This window comes from Panulirus ornatus, chromosome 5 (genome assembly GCF_036320965.1).
Source record: "Panulirus ornatus isolate Po-2019 chromosome 5, ASM3632096v1, whole genome shotgun sequence".
Taxonomy (NCBI): Eukaryota; Metazoa; Arthropoda; class Malacostraca; order Decapoda; family Palinuridae; genus Panulirus; species Panulirus ornatus.
In genome coordinates, this window is record NC_092228.1 from 47,535,352 (window position 1) to 47,555,241 (window position 19,890).

The following is a 19,890-nucleotide window of genomic DNA, read 5'->3' on the forward strand; positions in this document are numbered from 1 at the left end:
AGCCCACCCTTGAGTTGCTGATGGCCTCACAATATTCATGTGACACAGCAGCTTGTCGAGTATTGCGGGAGTAAAAACCAAGTTAATACATATATAGAAGAGGGAAGGTGAACCAACAGTGCAGTGTAGGCAAGGGGGTCAAGTTCGGAAGTTAGCTTGAGACAGTTTATATGTCAGACTGCTTTCAACTCAACTCTACAGAGTTAGAACTGCTCCAAATGTTAGAGCAGTACTCCTTACAAGGATGAATCAAACCCTTGTATAAACAGAGCAACTGTTCAGAAGAGAAGAAGTTCTGACATCTAAACAGGACACCCAGTTTCTTAGAGGCAAACTTAGCTATTCCTGTAATGTGGGGTTTCCAATAAGGAATGGATGTTACAGTAATACCAAGTATGTTCATTTAATCAAGAGGTAGAATTACAGAACTATCAAAGGATAGGGTAGAGTTGTGAGGAGTCTTCTATAGAGAGATGGGTGGAAATTGGTTCTTAGGGGCATTAAACTTCACAAGATTTTGTGTACCCCACTGAGATATCCTGTCCAAGTCTGAGTTTAGTGACGAAGCTGTGTCAAGATGAGATGCAGGTTGAGTGAGAGAAGAGGAAGCAGAATTGAAAGATGTGTAAGAATGCAGTGTTAAGTCATCAGCATATGAGTGCATTGGATTATTTGTGGAGGAGAGAAAACCTTTGAAAAAAAAGGAGAAAGAGTGTGAGGGACAGGATACCGCTGTTGATGGAGAAAAGGGAGGGAGGCAGGCTGATGCATCAACAGCCACAGAGATGGATCAGCTAGAGAGGAAGCTAGATATGAAGGAGCAAAGTGAGAGAGTGAAACCAAAAAGGGCAGCTTAGAGATGAGACCCTGATGCCACACCCTGTTAAAAGCCTAAGATATGTAGAGGGCAACTACACATGACTTCCGAAAATCTTTCAGGGATCATGACCAGACATTAGTAAGATAGGAAAGAATATCACAAGTGGATTTCGCCTTACAGAAGCCATACTGGTGATCAAAGAGAAGACTGATTTTTGAGGGGTTTAAGGATATTAGAGTTGAGGAGGGATTCAAAAACTTTAGAAATGGTAGATGTCAGAGCAATAGGATGATAGTTAGGGGGGTCAGAACGGTCACCCTTCTTAGGGATGGGATGTGTCAATGCATGTTTCCAAGGAGAAGGAAAAGTTTTGGCTTATAAGCAGAAACAAAACAGACAAGCAAGCACAGGTGTAAGTCCAGAGGTACACTCATTCAGTACATGGGGATGGATGCCATTAGGACCACAAGCCTTGCTTGTGTTCAGAGAAAGAAGTGTGTTTTGGACAGTCCGAAAAGAGATTAAGGGAAGAGGCATAGGATTAGTAAGAGGAGCATCAGGGGGTGAAGGAATGTTAGACTCTTCCAAGATGGAGGTAGAGGAAAAACAGGTACCAGAGTTGCTTTGTCATTGGGAGAGACAGTTATAGTACTGTCAGAATGGAAAAGTGAGGGAAAGGTAGAGCGACTGAAATTGTGAGAGATTGTCTTAGCTAAAGACCAGAAAGGCCTATCAGTGGATGATAAGGAGAGGTTATTGCTTTTCCTTTGAATAAAGGGACACTTTGCCTCATGGATAATGTGATTGCTGCAATTATGGGTAGTGATAAAAGCTGAATGGGAGCCAGAGGAAGGAGAGTTTTCCCAAGCTTGATATGCCAGATCCCTTGTCATAATGGCCTCAGAACAGGAACAGTTGAATCATGGATTGCATGAAGTTGTTTTAGAGGAAGAGGGGATAAATGCTTCCATTCCTGCAAGAATATCATCTACTATGTGTTTGGTGCTGACAGAAGCATCACCACATAAGTGACAATGATTTACCCAAGGAAAGTCAGAAAAGAAGTTATGTAAGTTATCCCAGTCAGCTATGTTAAGGCGCCAGTATTTACACTTAGAACTGGCTTCTGGAGTGGGAGGTGCCATTAGAATAGATACATTTATGAGAGTGTGATCAGATAAACCAATTAGGGGCAAGATTGTGTATGTACAATGGGATGGACTGGAGGCAAAAAACAGATCTAGAGTATTGGGAAAGTGGTCACAGCAGCCAGGTATGTGGGTAGGATGGGACATAATTTGCTCTAAATCATTGAGAATGGAGAATGTGAGGGCTTCAATCCCTCCAGTATCCATATGGTTGGAATTCAACCGTTCCTATTTGTTGAATAGGAGAGCAATAGGCGAAACAGGGGAAAAGTGTGGTAGAAGGGAGTCAGTCATTGAGCTATATAACATCAAAGTTTGAAGACTCAAGGCCCTTGAGGCATGCAACAGGTGTGTTTATGTTGGAATAAGCATAAATGCCACCTTTGAACTGGAATTGTAAGTGGAGGTTATAGGTAGATATGAAAAAGGGACTAGTAAGAACATCATTAGACAACTGTGCCTTAGAGAGAAGTAAGATATCAGGAGAGGTATTAGACAGATATGTTCAACTGAGGAGAGGTTACTAGAGAGCCCATACTGAATAGAAAGAGAGGAAGATCTCACAGAGAGGGAAAGTTTATGGAAGGGGACGGTACTACTACTGTCAGAGCCCTCTCTCTCATAAGCAATAAAGTCAGGCAGAAACCCGGAGATTCTTAGCACCTTATGATGCCAGGAACTAGGGGCCATAGATTTGATAACTCTGTCATGATGATTCTAATAAATGTTTAAGTGGACAGGATTTGTCAAGATTACTTATGTGAAAAAAGTTATGATTATAAGCAAGGTTTGATTAGGTGTATGATGCTTGTAAGAAGATGGCAAGACTAGCCCAGGAGTCCTGTTTTAATGAGACAGAAAATATGACCAGTAATCCTGACATGGAGAGTGAATGATGGTTCGGGCAACACTTTAACACTCCTCAGTCAGGATGGTAGTACCATCCTAGTTGACTGTTTTCAACCTACTACCTAATGGGAGGGGTCTTGTACTGTTACACAAAATTAGCTGCTGAGCATGTTGAAGAGGGTGCGTATTAGAAAGATTTTTGCTTCTTTGTGAAGGGATTGAGAGGTTGTGGTTGCAAGTATGCAGTCTGTTGTGGATGAGAGTGCCTGGGAAGTGAGTCAGTTGTTGTTTGCTGATGTTACAGCGCTGGTGTCTGATTCGGGTGAGAAACTGCAGAAGTTGGTGAATGAGTTTGGTAAAGTGTGTGAAAGAATAAAGCTGAGAGTAAATGTGAATAAGAGCAAGGTTATTAGGTACAGTAGGATTAAGGGACAAGTTATTTGGGAGGTAAGTTTGAATGGAGAAAAGCTGGTGAAAGTGAAGTGTTTTAGATATCTGGGAGTGGATTTGGGAGCGGATGGAACCATGGAAGTGGAAGTGAGTCACAGGGTGGGGAAGGGGGCAAAAGTTCTAGGAGCATTGAAAAATATGTGGAAGGTGAGGAAAGATTGACAAAGAGGATATATGTATCAGAGGTGGAGGGAACAAGGAGAAGTGGGAGACCAAATTGGAGGTGGAGGATGGAGCGAAAAGGATTTTGAGTGATCAGGGCCTGAACATGCAGGAAGATGAAAGGCTTGCAAAGAATAGAGTGAATTGGAATGATTTGGTATACTGGGGTCAATGTGTTGTCAATGGATTGAACCAGGGCATGTGAAGCATCTGGGGTAAACCTTGGAAAGTTTTGTGAGGCCTGGATGTGGAGAGGGAGCTGTGGTTTCGGTGCATTATACATGACAGCTAGCGACTGAGTGTGAATTAATGTGGCCTTTGTTGTCTTTTCCTAGCGCTACCTCATGCTTTGTGCGGGTAGGGAGTTGTCATTTCATGTGGGGTGGGATGGCAACGGGAATGAATAAAGTCAGCAAGTATGAATTATGTACATGTATTTATATGGGTATGCCTCTGTATGTATATATATGTATACATTGAAATGTATAGGTATGAATATGTGCATGTGTGGAAGTGTATGTATATACATGTGTATGTGGGTGGGTTGGGCCATTCTTTCGTCTGTTTCCTTGCGCTACCTTGCTAATGCGGGAGACAACGACAAAGTATGATAAAATAGATAAATATATATATTGGAAAGGATCACAATTTTGCACGTGATCAAGATATTCCTTTAGACCACGGGGGAAAATGAAACACGATAAGTTCCCAAGTGCACTTTTGTGTGATAATCACATAATCAGGGGAGACACAAGAGAGATATACAACAGTCAGTTGATATACAATGAAGAGACGAAGCTAGGATGCCATATGGTAAACATGCTATTGTCCAAGACAAATAGCGTCCTAGCTTCATCTCTTCGTTGTATATCAACTGATTGCTATATTTCTCTCTTGTGTCTCCCCTGATGATGTGATTATAACACGGAAGTGCACTTGGGAACTTATGTTGTTTCATTTTCCCTGTGGACTCATAGAAATATGTGCAAAGTGAGAGGGTTAGGGAGAATGATTTGGTAAACACAGAAGAGGTGGTAAAAGCTTTGTGGAAGATGAAAGCCAGCGTGGCAGCGGGTTTGGATGGTCTTGCGGTGGAATTTATTAAAAAAGGGGGTGACTGTATTGTTGACTGGTTGGTAAGGTTATTTAATGTATGTATGACTCATGGTGAGGTGCCTAACGATTGGCAGAATGCTTGCATAGTGCCATTGTACAAAGGCAAAGGGGATAAAAGTGAGTGCTCAAATTACAGAGGTATAAGGTTGTTGAGTATTCCTGGTAAATTGTATGGGAGGGTATTGATTGAGAGGGTGAAGGCATGTACAGAGCATCAGATTGGGGAAGAGCAGTGTGGTTTCAGAAGTGGTAGAGGATGTGTGGATCAGGTGTTTGCTTTGAAGAATGTATGTGAGAAATACTTAGAAAAGCAAATGGATTTGAATGTAGCATTTATGGATCTGGAGAAGGCATATGATAGAGTTGATAGAGATGCTCTGTGGAAGGTATTAAGAATATATTGTGTGGGAAGCAAGTTCTTAGAAGCAGTGAAAGTTTTTATCGAGGATGTAAGGCATGTATACGTGTAGGAAGAGAAGAAAGTGATTGGTTCTCAGTGAATGTAGGTTTGTGGCATTGGTGTTTGATGTCTCCATGGTTGTTTAATTTGTTTATGGATGGGGTTGTTAGGGAGGTAAATGCAAAAGTTTTGGAGAGAGGAGCAAGTATGCAGTCTGTTGTGGATGAGAGAGCTTGGGAAGGGAGTCAGTTGTTGTTCGCTGATGATACAGCACTGGTGGCTGATTCGGCTGAGAAACTGCAGAAGCTGGTGACTGAGTTTGGTAGAGTGTCTGAAAGAAGAAAGCTGAGAGTGAATGTGAATAAGAGGAATGTTATTAGGTACAGTAGGGTTGAGGGACAAGTCAACTGGAGAATGGAGAAAAACTAGAGGAAGTGAAGTGTTTTAGATATGTGGAAGTGGATTTGGCAGCGGATGGAACCATGGAAGCGTAAGTGAATCATAGGGTGTGGGAGGGGGCGAAGGCTCTGGGAGCTTTGAATAATGTGTGGAAGTTGAGAACATTATCTCGGAAAGCAAAAATGGGTATGTTTGAAGGAATAGTGGTTCCAACAATGTAATATGGTTTCGAGGCATGGGCTATAGATAGAGTTGTGTGGAGGATGGTGGATGTGCTGGAAATGAGATGTTTAAGGACAGTATCTGGTGTGAGGTGGTTTGATCGAGTAAGTAATAATAGGGTAAGAGAGATGTGTGATAATAAAAAGAGTGTGGTTGAGAGAGCAGAAGAGGGTGTTTTGAAATGGTTTGGTCACATGGAAAGAATGAGTGAGGAAAGATTGACCAAGAGGATATATGTGTCGGAGGTGGAGGGAACGAGGAGAAGTGGGAGACCAAATTGGAGATGGAAAGATGGAGTGAAAAAGATTTTGAGTGATCAGGGCCTGAACATGTAGGAGGGTGAAAGGCGTGCAAGGAATAGAGTGAATTGGAACGATGTGGTATACTGGGGTCGACGTGCTGTCAATGGATTGAACCAGGGCAAGTGAAGCGTCTCGGGTAAACCATGGAAAGTGTTGTGGGGCCTGGATGTGGAAAGGGAGCTGTGGTTTCGGTGCATTATTACATGACATCTAGAGACTGAGTGTGAACGAAAGTGGCCTTTGTTGTCTTTTCCTAGCACTACCTCGCACACGCGAGGGGGGAAGGGGCTGTTATTTCATGTGTGGTGGGGTGGCGATGGGAATGAATAATGGCAGACTATGAATTATGTACCTGTGTATATATGTATATGTCTGTGTTTGTATATATATGTGTGCATTGAGATGTATACGTATGTATATATGCGTGTGTGGACGTGTATGTATATACAAGTGTATGGGGGTGGGATGGGCCATTTCTTTCATCTGTTTCCTTGCGCTACCTTGCAAACGCGGGAGACAGCGACAAAGCAAAATAAAAAAAAATTAAAAAATATATTATATATTCACTGAGAACCAATCACTTTCCTCTCTTCCTACACGTACACATGCCTTACATCCTCGATAAAAACTTTTCACTGCTTCTAACAACTTGCCTCCCACACCATATATTCTTAATACCTTCCACAGAGCATCTCTATCAACTCTATCATATGCCTTCTCCAGATCCATAAATGCTACATACAAATCCATTTGCTTTTCTAAGTATTTCTCACATACATTCTTCAAAGCAAACACCTGATCCACACATCCTCTACCACTTCTGAAACCGCACTGCTCTTCCCCAATCTGATGCTCTGTACATGCCTTCACCCTCTCAATCAATACCCTCCCATATAATTTACCAGGAATACTCAACAAACTTATACCTCTGTAATTTGAGCACTCACTCTTATCCCCTTTGCCTTTGTACAATGGCACTATGCACGCATTCCGCCAATCCTCAGGCACCTCACCATGAGTCATACATACATTAAATAACCTTACCAACCAGTCAACAATACAGTCACCCCCTTTTTTAATAAATTCCACTGTCTCCCGCGTTTGCGAGGTAGCGCAAGGAAACAGACGAAAGAAATGGCCCAACCCCCCCCCCCATACACATGTATATACATACGTCCACACACGCAAATATACATACCTACACAGCTTTCCATGGTTTACCCCAGACGCTTCACATGCCCTGCTTCAATCCACTGACAGCACGTCAACCCCGGTATACCACATCGCTCCAATTCACTCTATTCCTTGCCCTCCTTTCACCCTCCTGCATGTTCAGGCCCCGATCACACAAAATCTTTTTCACTCCATCTTTCCACCTCCAATTTGGTCTCCTTCTTCTCCTTTTTCCCTCCACCTCCGACACATATATCCTCTTGGTCAATCTTTCCTCACTCATCCTCTCCATGTGCCCAAACCACTTCAAAACACCCTCTTCTGCTCTCTCAACCACGCTCTTTTTATTTCCACACATCTCTCTTACCCTTACGTTACTCACTCGATCAAACCACCTCACACCACACATTGTCCTCAAACATCTCATTTCCAGCACATCCATCCTCCTGCGCACAACTCTATCCATAGCCCACGCCTCGCAACCATACAACATTGTTGGAACCACTATTCCTTCAAACATACCCATTTTTGCTTTCCGAGATAATGTTCTCGACTTCCACACATTCTTCAAGGCCCCCAGGATTTTTGCCCCCTCCCCCACCCTATGATCCACTTCCGCTTCCATGGTTCCATCCGCTGCCAGATCCACTCCCAGATATCTAAAACACTTCACTTCCTCCAGTTTTTCTCCATTCAAACTCACCTCCCAATTGACTTGACCCTCAACCCTACTGTACCTAATAACCTTGCTCTTATTCACATTTACTCTTAACTTTCTTCTTCCACACACTTTTCCAAACTCAGTCACCAGCTTCTGCAGTTTCTCACATGAATCAGCCACCAGCGCTGTATCATCAGCGAACAACAACTGACTCACTTCCCAAGCTCATTCATCCCCAACAGACTTCATACTTGCCCCTCTTTCCAAAACTCTTGCATTTACCTCCCTAACAACCCCATCCATAAACAAATTAAACAACCATGGAGACATCACACACCCCTGCCGCAAACCTACATTCACTGAGAACCAATCACTTTCCTCTCTTCCTACACGTACACATGCCTTACATCCTCGATAAAAACTTTTCACTGCTTCTAACAACTTTCCTCCCACACCATATATTCTTAATACCTTCCACAGAGCATCTCTATCAACTCTATCATATGCCTTCTCCAGATCCATAAATGCTACATTCAAATCCATTTGCTTTTCTAAGTATTTCTCACATACATTCTTCAAAGCAAACACCTGATCCACACATCCTCTACCACTTCTGAAACCACACTGCTCTTCCCCAATCTGATGCTCTGTACATGCCTTCACCCTCTCAATCAATACCCTCCCATATAATTTACCAGGAATACTCAACAAACTTATACCTCTGTAATTTGAGCACTCACTCTTATCCCCTTTGCCTTTGTACAATGGCACTATGCACGCATTCCGCCAATCCTCAGGCACCTCACCATGAGTCATACATACATTAAATAACCTTACCAACCAGTCAACAATACAGTCACCCCCTTTTTTAATAAATTCCACTTCAATACCATCCAAACCCGCTGCCTTGCCGGCTTTCATCTTCCGCAAAGCTTTCACTACCTCTTCTCTGTTTACCAAATCATTTTCCCTAACCCTCTCACTTTGCACACCACCTCGACCAACACACCCTATATCTGCCACTGTATCATCAAACACATTCAACAAACCTTCAAAATACTCACTCCATCTCCTTCTCACATCACCACTACTTGTTATCACCTCCCCATTTGCGCAATTCACTGAAGTTCCCATTTGCTCCCTTGTCTTACGCACTTTATTTACCTCCTTCCAGAACATCTTTTTATTCTCCCTAAAATTTAATGATGCTCTCTCACCCCAACTCTCATTTGCCCTTTTTTTCACCTCTTGCACCTTTCTCTTGACCTCCTGTCTCTTTCTTTTATACATCTCCCACTCAATTGCATTTTTTCCCTGCAAAAATCGTCCAAATGCCTCTCTCTTCTCTTTCACTAATACTCTTACCTCTTCATCCCACCAGTCACTACCCTTTCTAATCAACCCACCTCCCACTCTTCTCATGCCACAAGCATCTTTTGCGCAATCCATCACTGATTCCCTAAATACATCCCATTTCTCCCCCACTCCCCTTACTTCCATTGTTCTCACCTTTTTCCATTCTGTACTCAGTCTCTCCTGGTACTTCCTCACACAAGTCTCCTTCCCAAGCTCACTTACTCTCACCACCCTCTTCACCCCAACATTCACTCTTCTTTTCTGAAAACCCATACCAATCTTCACCTTAGCCTCCACAAGATAATGATCAGACATCCCTCCAGTTGCACCTCTCAGCACATTAACATCCAAAAGTCTCTCTTTCGCACGCCTGTCAATTAACATGTAATCCAATAACGCTCTCTGGCCATCTCTCCTACTTACATAAGTATACTTATGTATATCTCGCTTTTTAAACCAGGTATTCCCAATCATCAGTCCTTTTTCAGCACATAAATCTACAAGCTCTTCACCATTTCCATTTACAACACTGAACACCCCATGTATACCAATTATTCCCTCAACTGCCACATTACTCACCTTTGCATTCAAATCACCCATCACTATAACCCGGTCTCGTGCATCAAAACCACTAACACACTCATTCAGCTGCTCCCAAAACACTTGCCTCTCATGATCTTTCTTCTCATGCCCAGGTGCATATGCACCAATAATCACCCACCTCTCTCCATCAACTTTCAGTTTTACCCATATTAATCGAGAATTTACTTTCTTACACTCTATCACATACTCCTACAACTCCTGTTTCAGGAGTATTGCTACTCCTTCCCTTGCTCTTGTCCTCTCACTAACCCCTGACTTTACTCCCCAGACATTCCCAAACCACTCTTCCCCTTTACCCTTGAGCTTCGTTTTACTCAGAGCCAAAACATCCAGGTTCCTTTCCTCAAACATACTACCTATCTCTCCTTTTTTCACATCTTGGTTACATCCACACACATTTAGGCACCCCACTCTGAGCCTTCGAGGAGGATGAGCACTCCCCGCGTGACTCCTTCTTCTGTTTCCCATTTTAGAAAGTTAATACAAGGAGGGGAGGATTTCTGGCCCCCCGCTCCCGTCCCCTCTAGTCGCTTTCTACGACACGCGAGGAATACGTGGGAAGTATTCTTTCACCCCTATCCCCAGGGACAATATACATATATATATACATATACACATACACACACATACACATACATACGCACATATACACACACACACAGATACTTATATATACATGTGAAAAATGTAAGAAACAATTTAGAAAACTGAAACTTCTAGCTTGAAATGAATGAAAAAATGAATGTCACATAATGGTTCAACCTCTGGCTATGGAAAAAAGGAAATGTATAATTTATTTACACAAACGTCAATAGCAGTTCTCATCAATTTAACCACTGTATATATATATATATATATATATATATATATATATATATATATATACAGTGTATATATATATATATATATATATATATATATATATATATATATATATATATATATATATATATATGTAAGGCATGTGTATGTGTAGGAAGAGAGGAAAGTGATTGGTTCTCAGTGAATGTAGGTTTGCAGCAGGGGTGTGTGATGTCTCCATGGTTGTTTAATTTGTTTATGGATGGGGTTGTTAGGGAGGTGAATGCAAGAGTTTTGGAAAGAGGGGCAAGGATGAAGTCTGTTGGGGATGAGAGAGCTTGGGAAGTGAGTCAGTTGTTGTTCGCTGATGATACAGCGCTGGTGGCTGATTCATGTGAAAAACTGCAGAAGATGGTGACTGAGTTTGGTAAAGTGTGTGAAAGAAGAAAGTTAAGAGTAAATGTGAATAAGAGCAAGGTTATTAGGTACAGTAGGGTTGAGGGTCAAGTCAATTGGGAGGTGAGTTTGAATGGAGAAAAACTGGAGGAAGTGAAGTGTTTTAGATATCTGGGAGTGGATCTGGCAGCGGATGGAAACATGGAAGCGGAAGTGGATCATAGGGTGGGGGAGGGGGCGAAAATTCTGGGAGGCTTGAAGAACATTATCTCGGAAAGCAAAAATGGGTATGTTTGAAGGAATAGTGGTTCCAACAATGTTGTATGGTTGCGAGGCGTGGACTATGGATAGAGTTGTGCGCAGGAGGATGGATGTGCTGGAAATGAGATATTTGAGGACAATGTGTGGTGTGAGGTGGTTTGATCGAGTAAGAAACGTAAGGGTAAGAGAGATGTGTGGAAATAAAAAGATCGTGGTTGAGAGAGCAGAAGAGATAGTTTTGAAATGGTTTGGTCACATGGAGAGAATGAGTGAGGAAAGATTGACCAAGAGGATATATGTGTCGGAGGTGGAGGGAACGAAGAGAAGAGGGAGACCAAATTGGAGGTGGAAAGATGGAGTGAAAAAGATTTTGTGTGATTGGGGCCTGAACATGCAGGAGGGTGAAAGGAGGGCAAGGAATAGAGTGAATTGGAGCGATGTGGTATACCGGGGTTGACGTGCTGTCAGTGGATTGAATCAAGGCATGTGAAGCGTCTGGGGTAAACCATGGAAAGCTGTGTAGGTATGTATATTTGCGTGTGTGGACGTATGTATATACATGTGTATGGGGGTGGGTTGGGCCATTTCTTTCGTCTGTTTCCTTGCGCTACCTCGCAAACGCGGGAGACAGCGACAAAGCAAAAAAAAAAAAAAGAAAAAATATATATATATATATCCTCCCCTCCTTGTATTAACTTTCTAAAATGGGAAACAGAAGAAGGAGTCATGCGGGGAGTGCTCATCCTCCTCGAAGGCTCAGAGTGGGGTGCCTAAATGTGTGTGGATGTAACCAAGATGTGAAAAAAGGAGAGATAGGTAGTATGTTTGAGGAAAAGAACCTGGATGTTTTGGCTCTGAGTGAAACGAAGCTCAAGGGTAAAGGGGAAGAGTGGTTTGGAAATGTCTGGGGAGTGAAGTCAGGGGTTAGTGAGAGGACAAGAGCAAGGGAAGGAGTAGCAATACTCCTGAAACAGGAGTTGTGGGAGTATGTGATAGAATGTAAGAAAGTAAATTCTCGATTAATATGGGTAAAATTGAAAGTTGATGGAGAGAGGTGGGTGATTATTGGTGCATATGCACCTGGGCATGAGAAGAAAGATCATGAGAGGCAAGTGTTTTGGGAGCAGCTGAATGAGTGTGTTAGCGGTTTTGATGCACGAGACCGGGTTATAGTGATGGGTGATTTGAATGCAAAGGTGAGTAATGTGGCAGTTGAGGGAATAATTGGTATGCATGGGGTGTTCAGTGTTGTAAATGGAAATGGTGAAGAGCTTGTAGATTTATGTGCTGAAAAAGGACTGATGATTGGGAATACCTGGTTTAAAAAGCGAGATATACATAAGTATACTTATGTAAGTAGGAGAGATGGCCAGAGAGCGTTATTGGATTACGTGTTAATTGACAGGCGTGCGAAAGAGACTTTTGGATGTTAATGTGCTGAGAGGTGCAACTGGAGGGATGTCTGATCATTATCTTGTGGAGGCTAAGGTGAAGATTAGTATGGGTTTTCAGAAAAGAGGAGTGAATGTTGGGGTGAAGAAGGTGGTGAGAGTAAGTGAGCTTGGGAAGGAGACCTGTGGGGGGAAGTACCAGGAGAGACTGTGTACAGAATGGAAAAAGGTGAGAACAATGGAAGTAAGGGGAGTGGGGGAGGAATGGGATGTATTTAGGGAATCAGTGATGGATTGCGCAAAAGATGCTTGTGGCATGAGAAGAGTGGGAGGTGGGCTGTTTAGAAAGGGTAGTGAGTGGTGGGATGAAGAAGTAAGAGTATTAGTGAAAGAGAAGAGAGAGGCATTTGGACGATTTTTGCAGGGAAAAAATGCAATTGAGTGGGAGAAGTATAAAAGAAAGAGACAGGAGGTCAAGAGAAAGGTGCAAGAGGTGAAAAAAAGGGCAAATGAGAGTTGGGGTGAGAGAGTATCATTAAATTTTAGGGAGAATAAAAAGATGTTCTGGAAGGAGGTAAATAGGGTGCGTAAGACAAGGGAGCAAATGGGAACTTCAGTGAAGGGCGTAAATGGGGAGGTGATAACAAGTAGCGGTGATGTGAGAAGGAGATGGAATGAGTATTTTGAAGGTTTGTTGAATGTGTCTGATGACAGAGTGGCAGATATAGGGTGTTTTGGTCGAGGTGGTGTGCAAAGTGAGAGGGTTAGGGAAAATGATTTGGTAAACAGAGAAGAGGTAGTAAAAGCTTTGCGGAAGATGAAAGCCGGCAAGGCAGCAGGTTTGGATGGTATTGCAGTGGAATTTATTAAAAAAGGGGGTGACTGTATTGTTGACTGGTTGGTAAGGTTATTTAATGTATGTATGACTCATGGTGAGGTGCCTGAGGATTGGCGGAATGCGTGCATAGTGCCATTGTACAAAGGCAAAGGGGATAAGAGTGAGTGCTCAAATTACAGAGGTATAAGTTTGTTGAGTATTCCTGGTAAATTATATGGGAGGGTATTGATTGAGAGGGTGAAGGCATGTACAGAGCATCAGATTGGGGAAGAGCAGTGCGGTTTCAGAAGTGGTAGAGGATGTGTGGATCAGGGGTTTGCTTTGAAGAATGTATGTGAGAAATACTTAGAAAAGCAGAAAGGATTTGTATGTAGCATTTATGGATCTGGAGAAGGCATATGATAGAGTTGATAGAGATGCTCTGGGAAGGTATTAAAAATATATGGTGTGGGAGGAAGTTGTTAGAAGCAGTGAAAAGTTTTTATCGAGGATGTAAGGCATGTGTACGTGTAGGAAGAGAGGAAAGTGATTGGTTCTCAGTGAATGTAGGTTTGCGGCAGGGGTGTGTGATGTCTCCATGGTTGTTTAATTTGTTTATGGATGGGGTTGTTAGGGAGGTAAATGCAAGAGTCCTGGAAAGAGGGGCAAGTATGAAGTCTGTTGGGGATGAGAGAGCTTGGGAAGTGAGTCAGTTGTTGTTCGCTGATGATACAGCGCTGGTGGCTGATTCATGTGAGAAACTGCAGAAGCTGGTGACTGAGTTTGGTAAAGTGTGTGGAAGAAGAAAGTTAAGAGTAAATGTGAATAAGAGCAAGGTTATTAGGTACAGTAGGGGTGAGGGTCAAGTCAATTGGGAGGTGAGTTTGAATGGAGAAAAACTGGAGGAAGTGAAGTGTTTTAGATATCTGGGAGTGGATCTGGCAGCGGATGGAACCATGGAAGCGGAAGTGGATCATAGGGTGGGGGAGGGGGCGAAAATTTTGGGAGCCTTGAAAAATGTGTGGAAGTCGAGAACATTATCTCGGAAAGCAAAAATGGGTATGTTTGAAGGAATAGTGGTTCCAACAATGTTGTATGGTTGCGAGGCGTGGGCTATGGATAGAGATGTGCGCAGGAGGATGGATGTGCTGGAAATGAGATGTTTGAGGACAATGTGTGGTGTGAGGTGGTTTGATCGAGTAAGTAACGTAAGGGTAAGAGAGATGTGTGGAAATAAAAAGAGCGTGGTTGGGAGAGCAGAAGAGGGTGTTTTGAAGTGTTTGGGCACATGGAGAGAATGAGTGAGGAAAGATTGACCAAGAGGATATATGTGTCGGAGGTGGAGGGAACGAGGAGAAGGGGGAGACCAAATTGGAGGTGGAAAGATGGAGTGAAAAAGATTTTGTGTGATCGGGGCCTGAACATGCAGGAGGGTGAAAGGAGGGCAAGGAATAGAGTGAATTGGAGCGATGTGGTATACAGGGGTTGACGTGCTGTCGGTGGATTGAATCAGGGCATGTGAAGCGTCTGGGGTAAACCATGGAAAGCTGTGTAGGTATGTATATTTGCGTGTGTGGACGTGTGTATGTACATGTGTATGGGGGGGGGGTTGGGCCATTTCTTTCGTCTGTTTCCCTGCGCTACCTCGCAAACGCGGGAGACAGCGACAAAGTATAAAAAAAAAAAAAAAAAATATATATATATATATATATATATATATATATATATATATATATATATATATATATATAATATATATATATATTTATATTACCATACACAGTGCTAATGAGATGGCCTTGTTATTGGTAATCAGATGCTTTTGCCATTTCCATCTACTTGAAATAAAAAAAGTACAAACAACTTTTTCTACCTTCAGTGTGTTCTGGAAGCATTTCTCCAGTTGTATGTATGTTCCATGCCATAAAGTACCTATTAGATGATTTATGAAGGTGAGAGGCATTTACCTCAGCAGGAAGATAAGGAATTAAGAAGATTCTAACCTCTGTGGCTGAGAAATCTCCTAGAGCTTATCTCCTATGACACATTTACCCCAGTAACTGAATTATCTCTCATGATTTGTGGGATACCACCCACTCACCTTGAAGTGAGATTTTTTCACGCTTAATGGCTTTCTTTATCCTTAACTGGTTATCCCACCTTATTGGGGTAACATCAGAAAGACACAAAGAGTGATCTCATTTGCTCATATTGAATCTCTGTCATGTGAAATGTATCTAAGAGGTAACAGAGTTAATGTTAATAGATATACAAATGAAGTGATAAGAAAATTTTCAAAAATAGACTTTCTAAGTTTGACACTTTATTTTTGTCAGCCAGCAGATGATCCTTACGGAATTTCAGCAGAAGACTTAGTGCATGGTCTGAGATGTGCCTTGTCCTCCACACCCTTGTTTGCTCAATATTGTGTCCCATTGCTGCAGGAAAAGCTGGATTCAGATCTTATTTCAGCCAAATTGGACTCCCTTCACACCTTGGTAAGAAGCTCCAGAGTGTATTTTTATTTGTTTTTATACCTCATAGATATATCTATGTTTTTTTTTTTTTGTTTTTTTTTGCCGCTGTCTCCCGCGTTTGCGAGGTAGCGCAAGGAAACAGACGAAAGAAATGGCCCAACCCCCCCCCCCATACACATGTATATACATACGTCCACACACGCAAATATACATACCTACACAGCTTTCCATGGTTTACCCCAGACGCTTCACATGCCCTGCTTCAATCCACTGACAGCACGTCAACCCCGGTATACCACATCGCTCCAATTCACTCTATTCCTTGCCCTCCTTTCACCCTCCTGCATGTTCAGGCCCCGATCACACAAAATCTTTTTCACTCCATCTTTCCACCTCCAATTTGGTCTCCTCTTCTCCTTGTTCCCTCCACCTCCGACACATATATCCTCTTGGTCAATCTTTCCTCACTCATCCTCTCCATGTGCCCAAACCACTTCAAAACACCCTCTTCTGCTCTCTCAACCACGCTCTTTTTATTTCCACACATCTCTCTTACCCTTACGTTACTCACTCGATCAAACCACCTCACACCACACATTGTCCTCAAACATCTCATTTCCAGCACATCCATCCTCCTGCGCACAACTCTATCCATAGCCCACGCCTCGCAACCATACAACATTGTTGGAACCACTATTCCTTCAAACATACCCATTTTTGCTTTCCGAGATAATGTTCTCGACTTCCACACATTCTTCAAGGCCCCCAGGATTTTTGCCCCCTCCCCCACCCTATGATCCACTTCCGCTTCCATGGTTCCATCCGCTGCCAGATCCACTCCCAGATATCTAAAACACTTCACTTCCTCCAGTTTTTCTCCATTCAAACTCACCTCCCAATTGACTTGACCCTCAACCCTACTGTACCTAATAACCTTGCTCTTATTCACATTTACTCTTAACTTTCTTCTTCCACACACTTTTCCAAACTCAGTCACCAGCTTCTGCAGTTTCTCACATGAATCAGCCACCAGCGCTGTATCATCAGCGAACAACAACTGACTCACTTCCCAAGCTCATTCATCCCCAACAGACTTCATACTTGCCCCTCTTTCCAAAACTCTTGCATTTACCTCCCTAACAACCCCATCCATAAACAAATTAAACAACCATGGAGACATCACACACCCCTGCCGCAAACCTACATTCACTGAGAACCAATCACTTTCCTCTCTTCCTACACGTACACATGCCTTACATCCTCGATAAAAACTTTTCACTGCTTCTAACAACTTTCCTCCCACACCATATATTCTTAATACCTTCCACAGAGCATCTCTATCAACTCTATCATATGCCTTCTCCAGATCCATAAATGCTACATTCAAATCCATTTGCTTTTCTAAGTATTTCTCACATACATTCTTCAAAGCAAACACCTGATCCACACATCCTCTACCACTTCTGAAACCACACTGCTCTTCCCCAATCTGATGCTCTGTACATGCCTTCACCCTCTCAATCAATACCCTCCCATATAATTTACCAGGAATACTCAACAAACTTATACCTCTGTAATTTGAGCACTCACTCTTATCCCCTTTGCCTTTGTACAATGGCACTATGCACGCATTCCGCCAATCCTCAGGCACCTCACCATGAGTCATACATACATTAAATAACCTTACCAACCAGTCAACAATACAGTCACCCCCTTTTTTAATAAATTCCACTTCAATACCATCCAAACCCGCTGCCTTGCCGGCTTTCATCTTCCGCAAAGCTTTCACTACCTCTTCTCTGTTTACCAAATCATTTTCCCTAACCCTCTCACTTTGCACACCACCTCGACCAACACACCCTATATCTGCCACTGTATCATCAAACACATTCAACAAACCTTCAAAATACTCACTCCATCTCCTTCTCACATCACCACTACTTGTTATCACCTCCCCATTTGCGCAATTCACTGAAGTTCCCATTTGCTCCCTTGTCTTACGCACTTTATTTACCTCCTTCCAGAACATCTTTTTATTCTCCCTAAAATTTAATGATGCTCTCTCACCCCAACTCTCATTTGCCCTTTTTTTCACCTCTTGCACCTTTCTCTTGACCTCCTGTCTCTTTCTTTTATACATCTCCCACTCAATTGCATTTTTTCCCTGCAAAAATCGTCCAAATGCCTCTCTCTTCTCTTTCACTAATACTCTTACCTCTTCATCCCACCAGTCACTACCCTTTCTAATCAACCCACCTCCCACTCTTCTCATGCCACAAGCATCTTTTGCGCAATCCATCACTGATTCCCTAAATACATCCCATTTCTCCCCCACTCCCCTTACTTCCATTGTTCTCACCTTTTTCCATTCTGTACTCAGTCTCTCCTGGTACTTCCTCACACAAGTCTCCTTCCCAAGCTCACTTACTCTCACCACCCTCTTCACCCCAACATTCACTCTTCTTTTCTGAAAACCCATACCAATCTTCACCTTAGCCTCCACAAGATAATGATCAGACATCCCTCCAGTTGCACCTCTCAGCACATTAACATCCAAAAGTCTCTCTTTCGCACGCCTGTCAATTAACATGTAATCCAATAACGCTCTCTGGCCATCTCTCCTACTTACATAAGTATACTTATGTATATCTCGCTTTTTAAACCAGGTATTCCCAATCATCAGTCCTTTTTCAGCACATAAATCTACAAGCTCTTCACCATTTCCATTTACAACACTGAACACCCCATGTATACCAATTATTCCCTCAACTGCCACATTACTCACCTTTGCATTCAAATCACCCATCACTATAACCCGGTCTCGTGCATCAAAACCACTAACACACTCATTCAGCTGCTCCCAAAACACTTGCCTCTCATGATCTTTCTTCTCATGCCCAGGTGCATATGCACCAATAATCACCCACCTCTCTCCATCAACTTTCAGTTTTACCCATATTAATCGAGAATTTACTTTCTTACACTCTATCACATACTCCTACAACTCCTGTTTCAGGAGTATTGCTACTCCTTCCCTTGCTCTTGTCCTCTCACTAACCCCTGACTTTACTCCCCAGACATTCCCAAACCACTCTTCCCCTTTACCCTTGAGCTTCGTTTTACTCAGAGCCAAAACATCCAGGTTCCTTTCCTCAAACATACTACCTATCTCTCCTTTTTTCACATCTTGGTTACATCCACACACATTTAGGCACCCCACTCTGAGCCTTCGAGGAGGATGAGCACTCCCCGCGTGACTCCTTCTTCTGTTTCCCATTTTAGAAAGTTAATACAAGGAGGGGAGGATTTCTGGCCCCCCGCTCCCGTCCCCTCTAGTCGCTTTCTACGACACGCGAGGAATACGTGGGAAGTATTCTTTCACCCCTATCCCCAGGGACAATATACATATATATATACATATACACATACACACACATACACATACATACGCACATATACACACACACACAGATACTTATATATACATGTGAAAAATGTAAGAAACAATTTAGAAAACTGAAACTTCTAGCTTGAAATGAATGAAAAAATGAATGTCACATAATGGTTCAACCTCTGGCTATGGAAAAAAGGAAATGTATAATTTATTTACACAAACGTCAATAGCAGTTCTCATCAATTTAACCACTGTATATATATATATATATATATATATATATATATATATATATATATACAGTGTATATATATATATATATATATATATATATATATATATATATATATATATATATATATATATATATATGTAAGGCATGTGTATGTGTAGGAAGAGAGGAAAGTGATTGGTTCTCAGTGAATGTAGGTTTGCAGCAGGGGTGTGTGATGTCTCCATGGTTGTTTAATTTGTTTATGGATGGGGTTGTTAGGGAGGTGAATGCAAGAGTTTTGGAAAGAGGGGCAAGGATGAAGTCTGTTGGGGATGAGAGAGCTTGGGAAGTGAGTCAGTTGTTGTTCGCTGATGATACAGCGCTGGTGGCTGATTCATGTGAAAAACTGCAGAAGATGGTGACTGAGTTTGGTAAAGTGTGTGAAAGAAGAAAGTTAAGAGTAAATGTGAATAAGAGC

General features: G+C 42.4%; 1 protein-coding gene across 1 annotated transcript in view; it reads left to right on the forward strand.

The window, feature by feature from the left end:
* The window catches only part of Mms19 (MMS19 nucleotide excision repair protein), a 561,976-nt gene that overhangs the window by 105,027 nt on the left and 437,059 nt on the right, over positions 1 to 19,890 (forward strand). Inside the window, 1 exon segment of the mRNA XM_071662204.1 lies at positions 15,664 to 15,825. Coding sequence (XP_071518305.1) covers positions 15,664 to 15,825 — 162 coding nt within the window.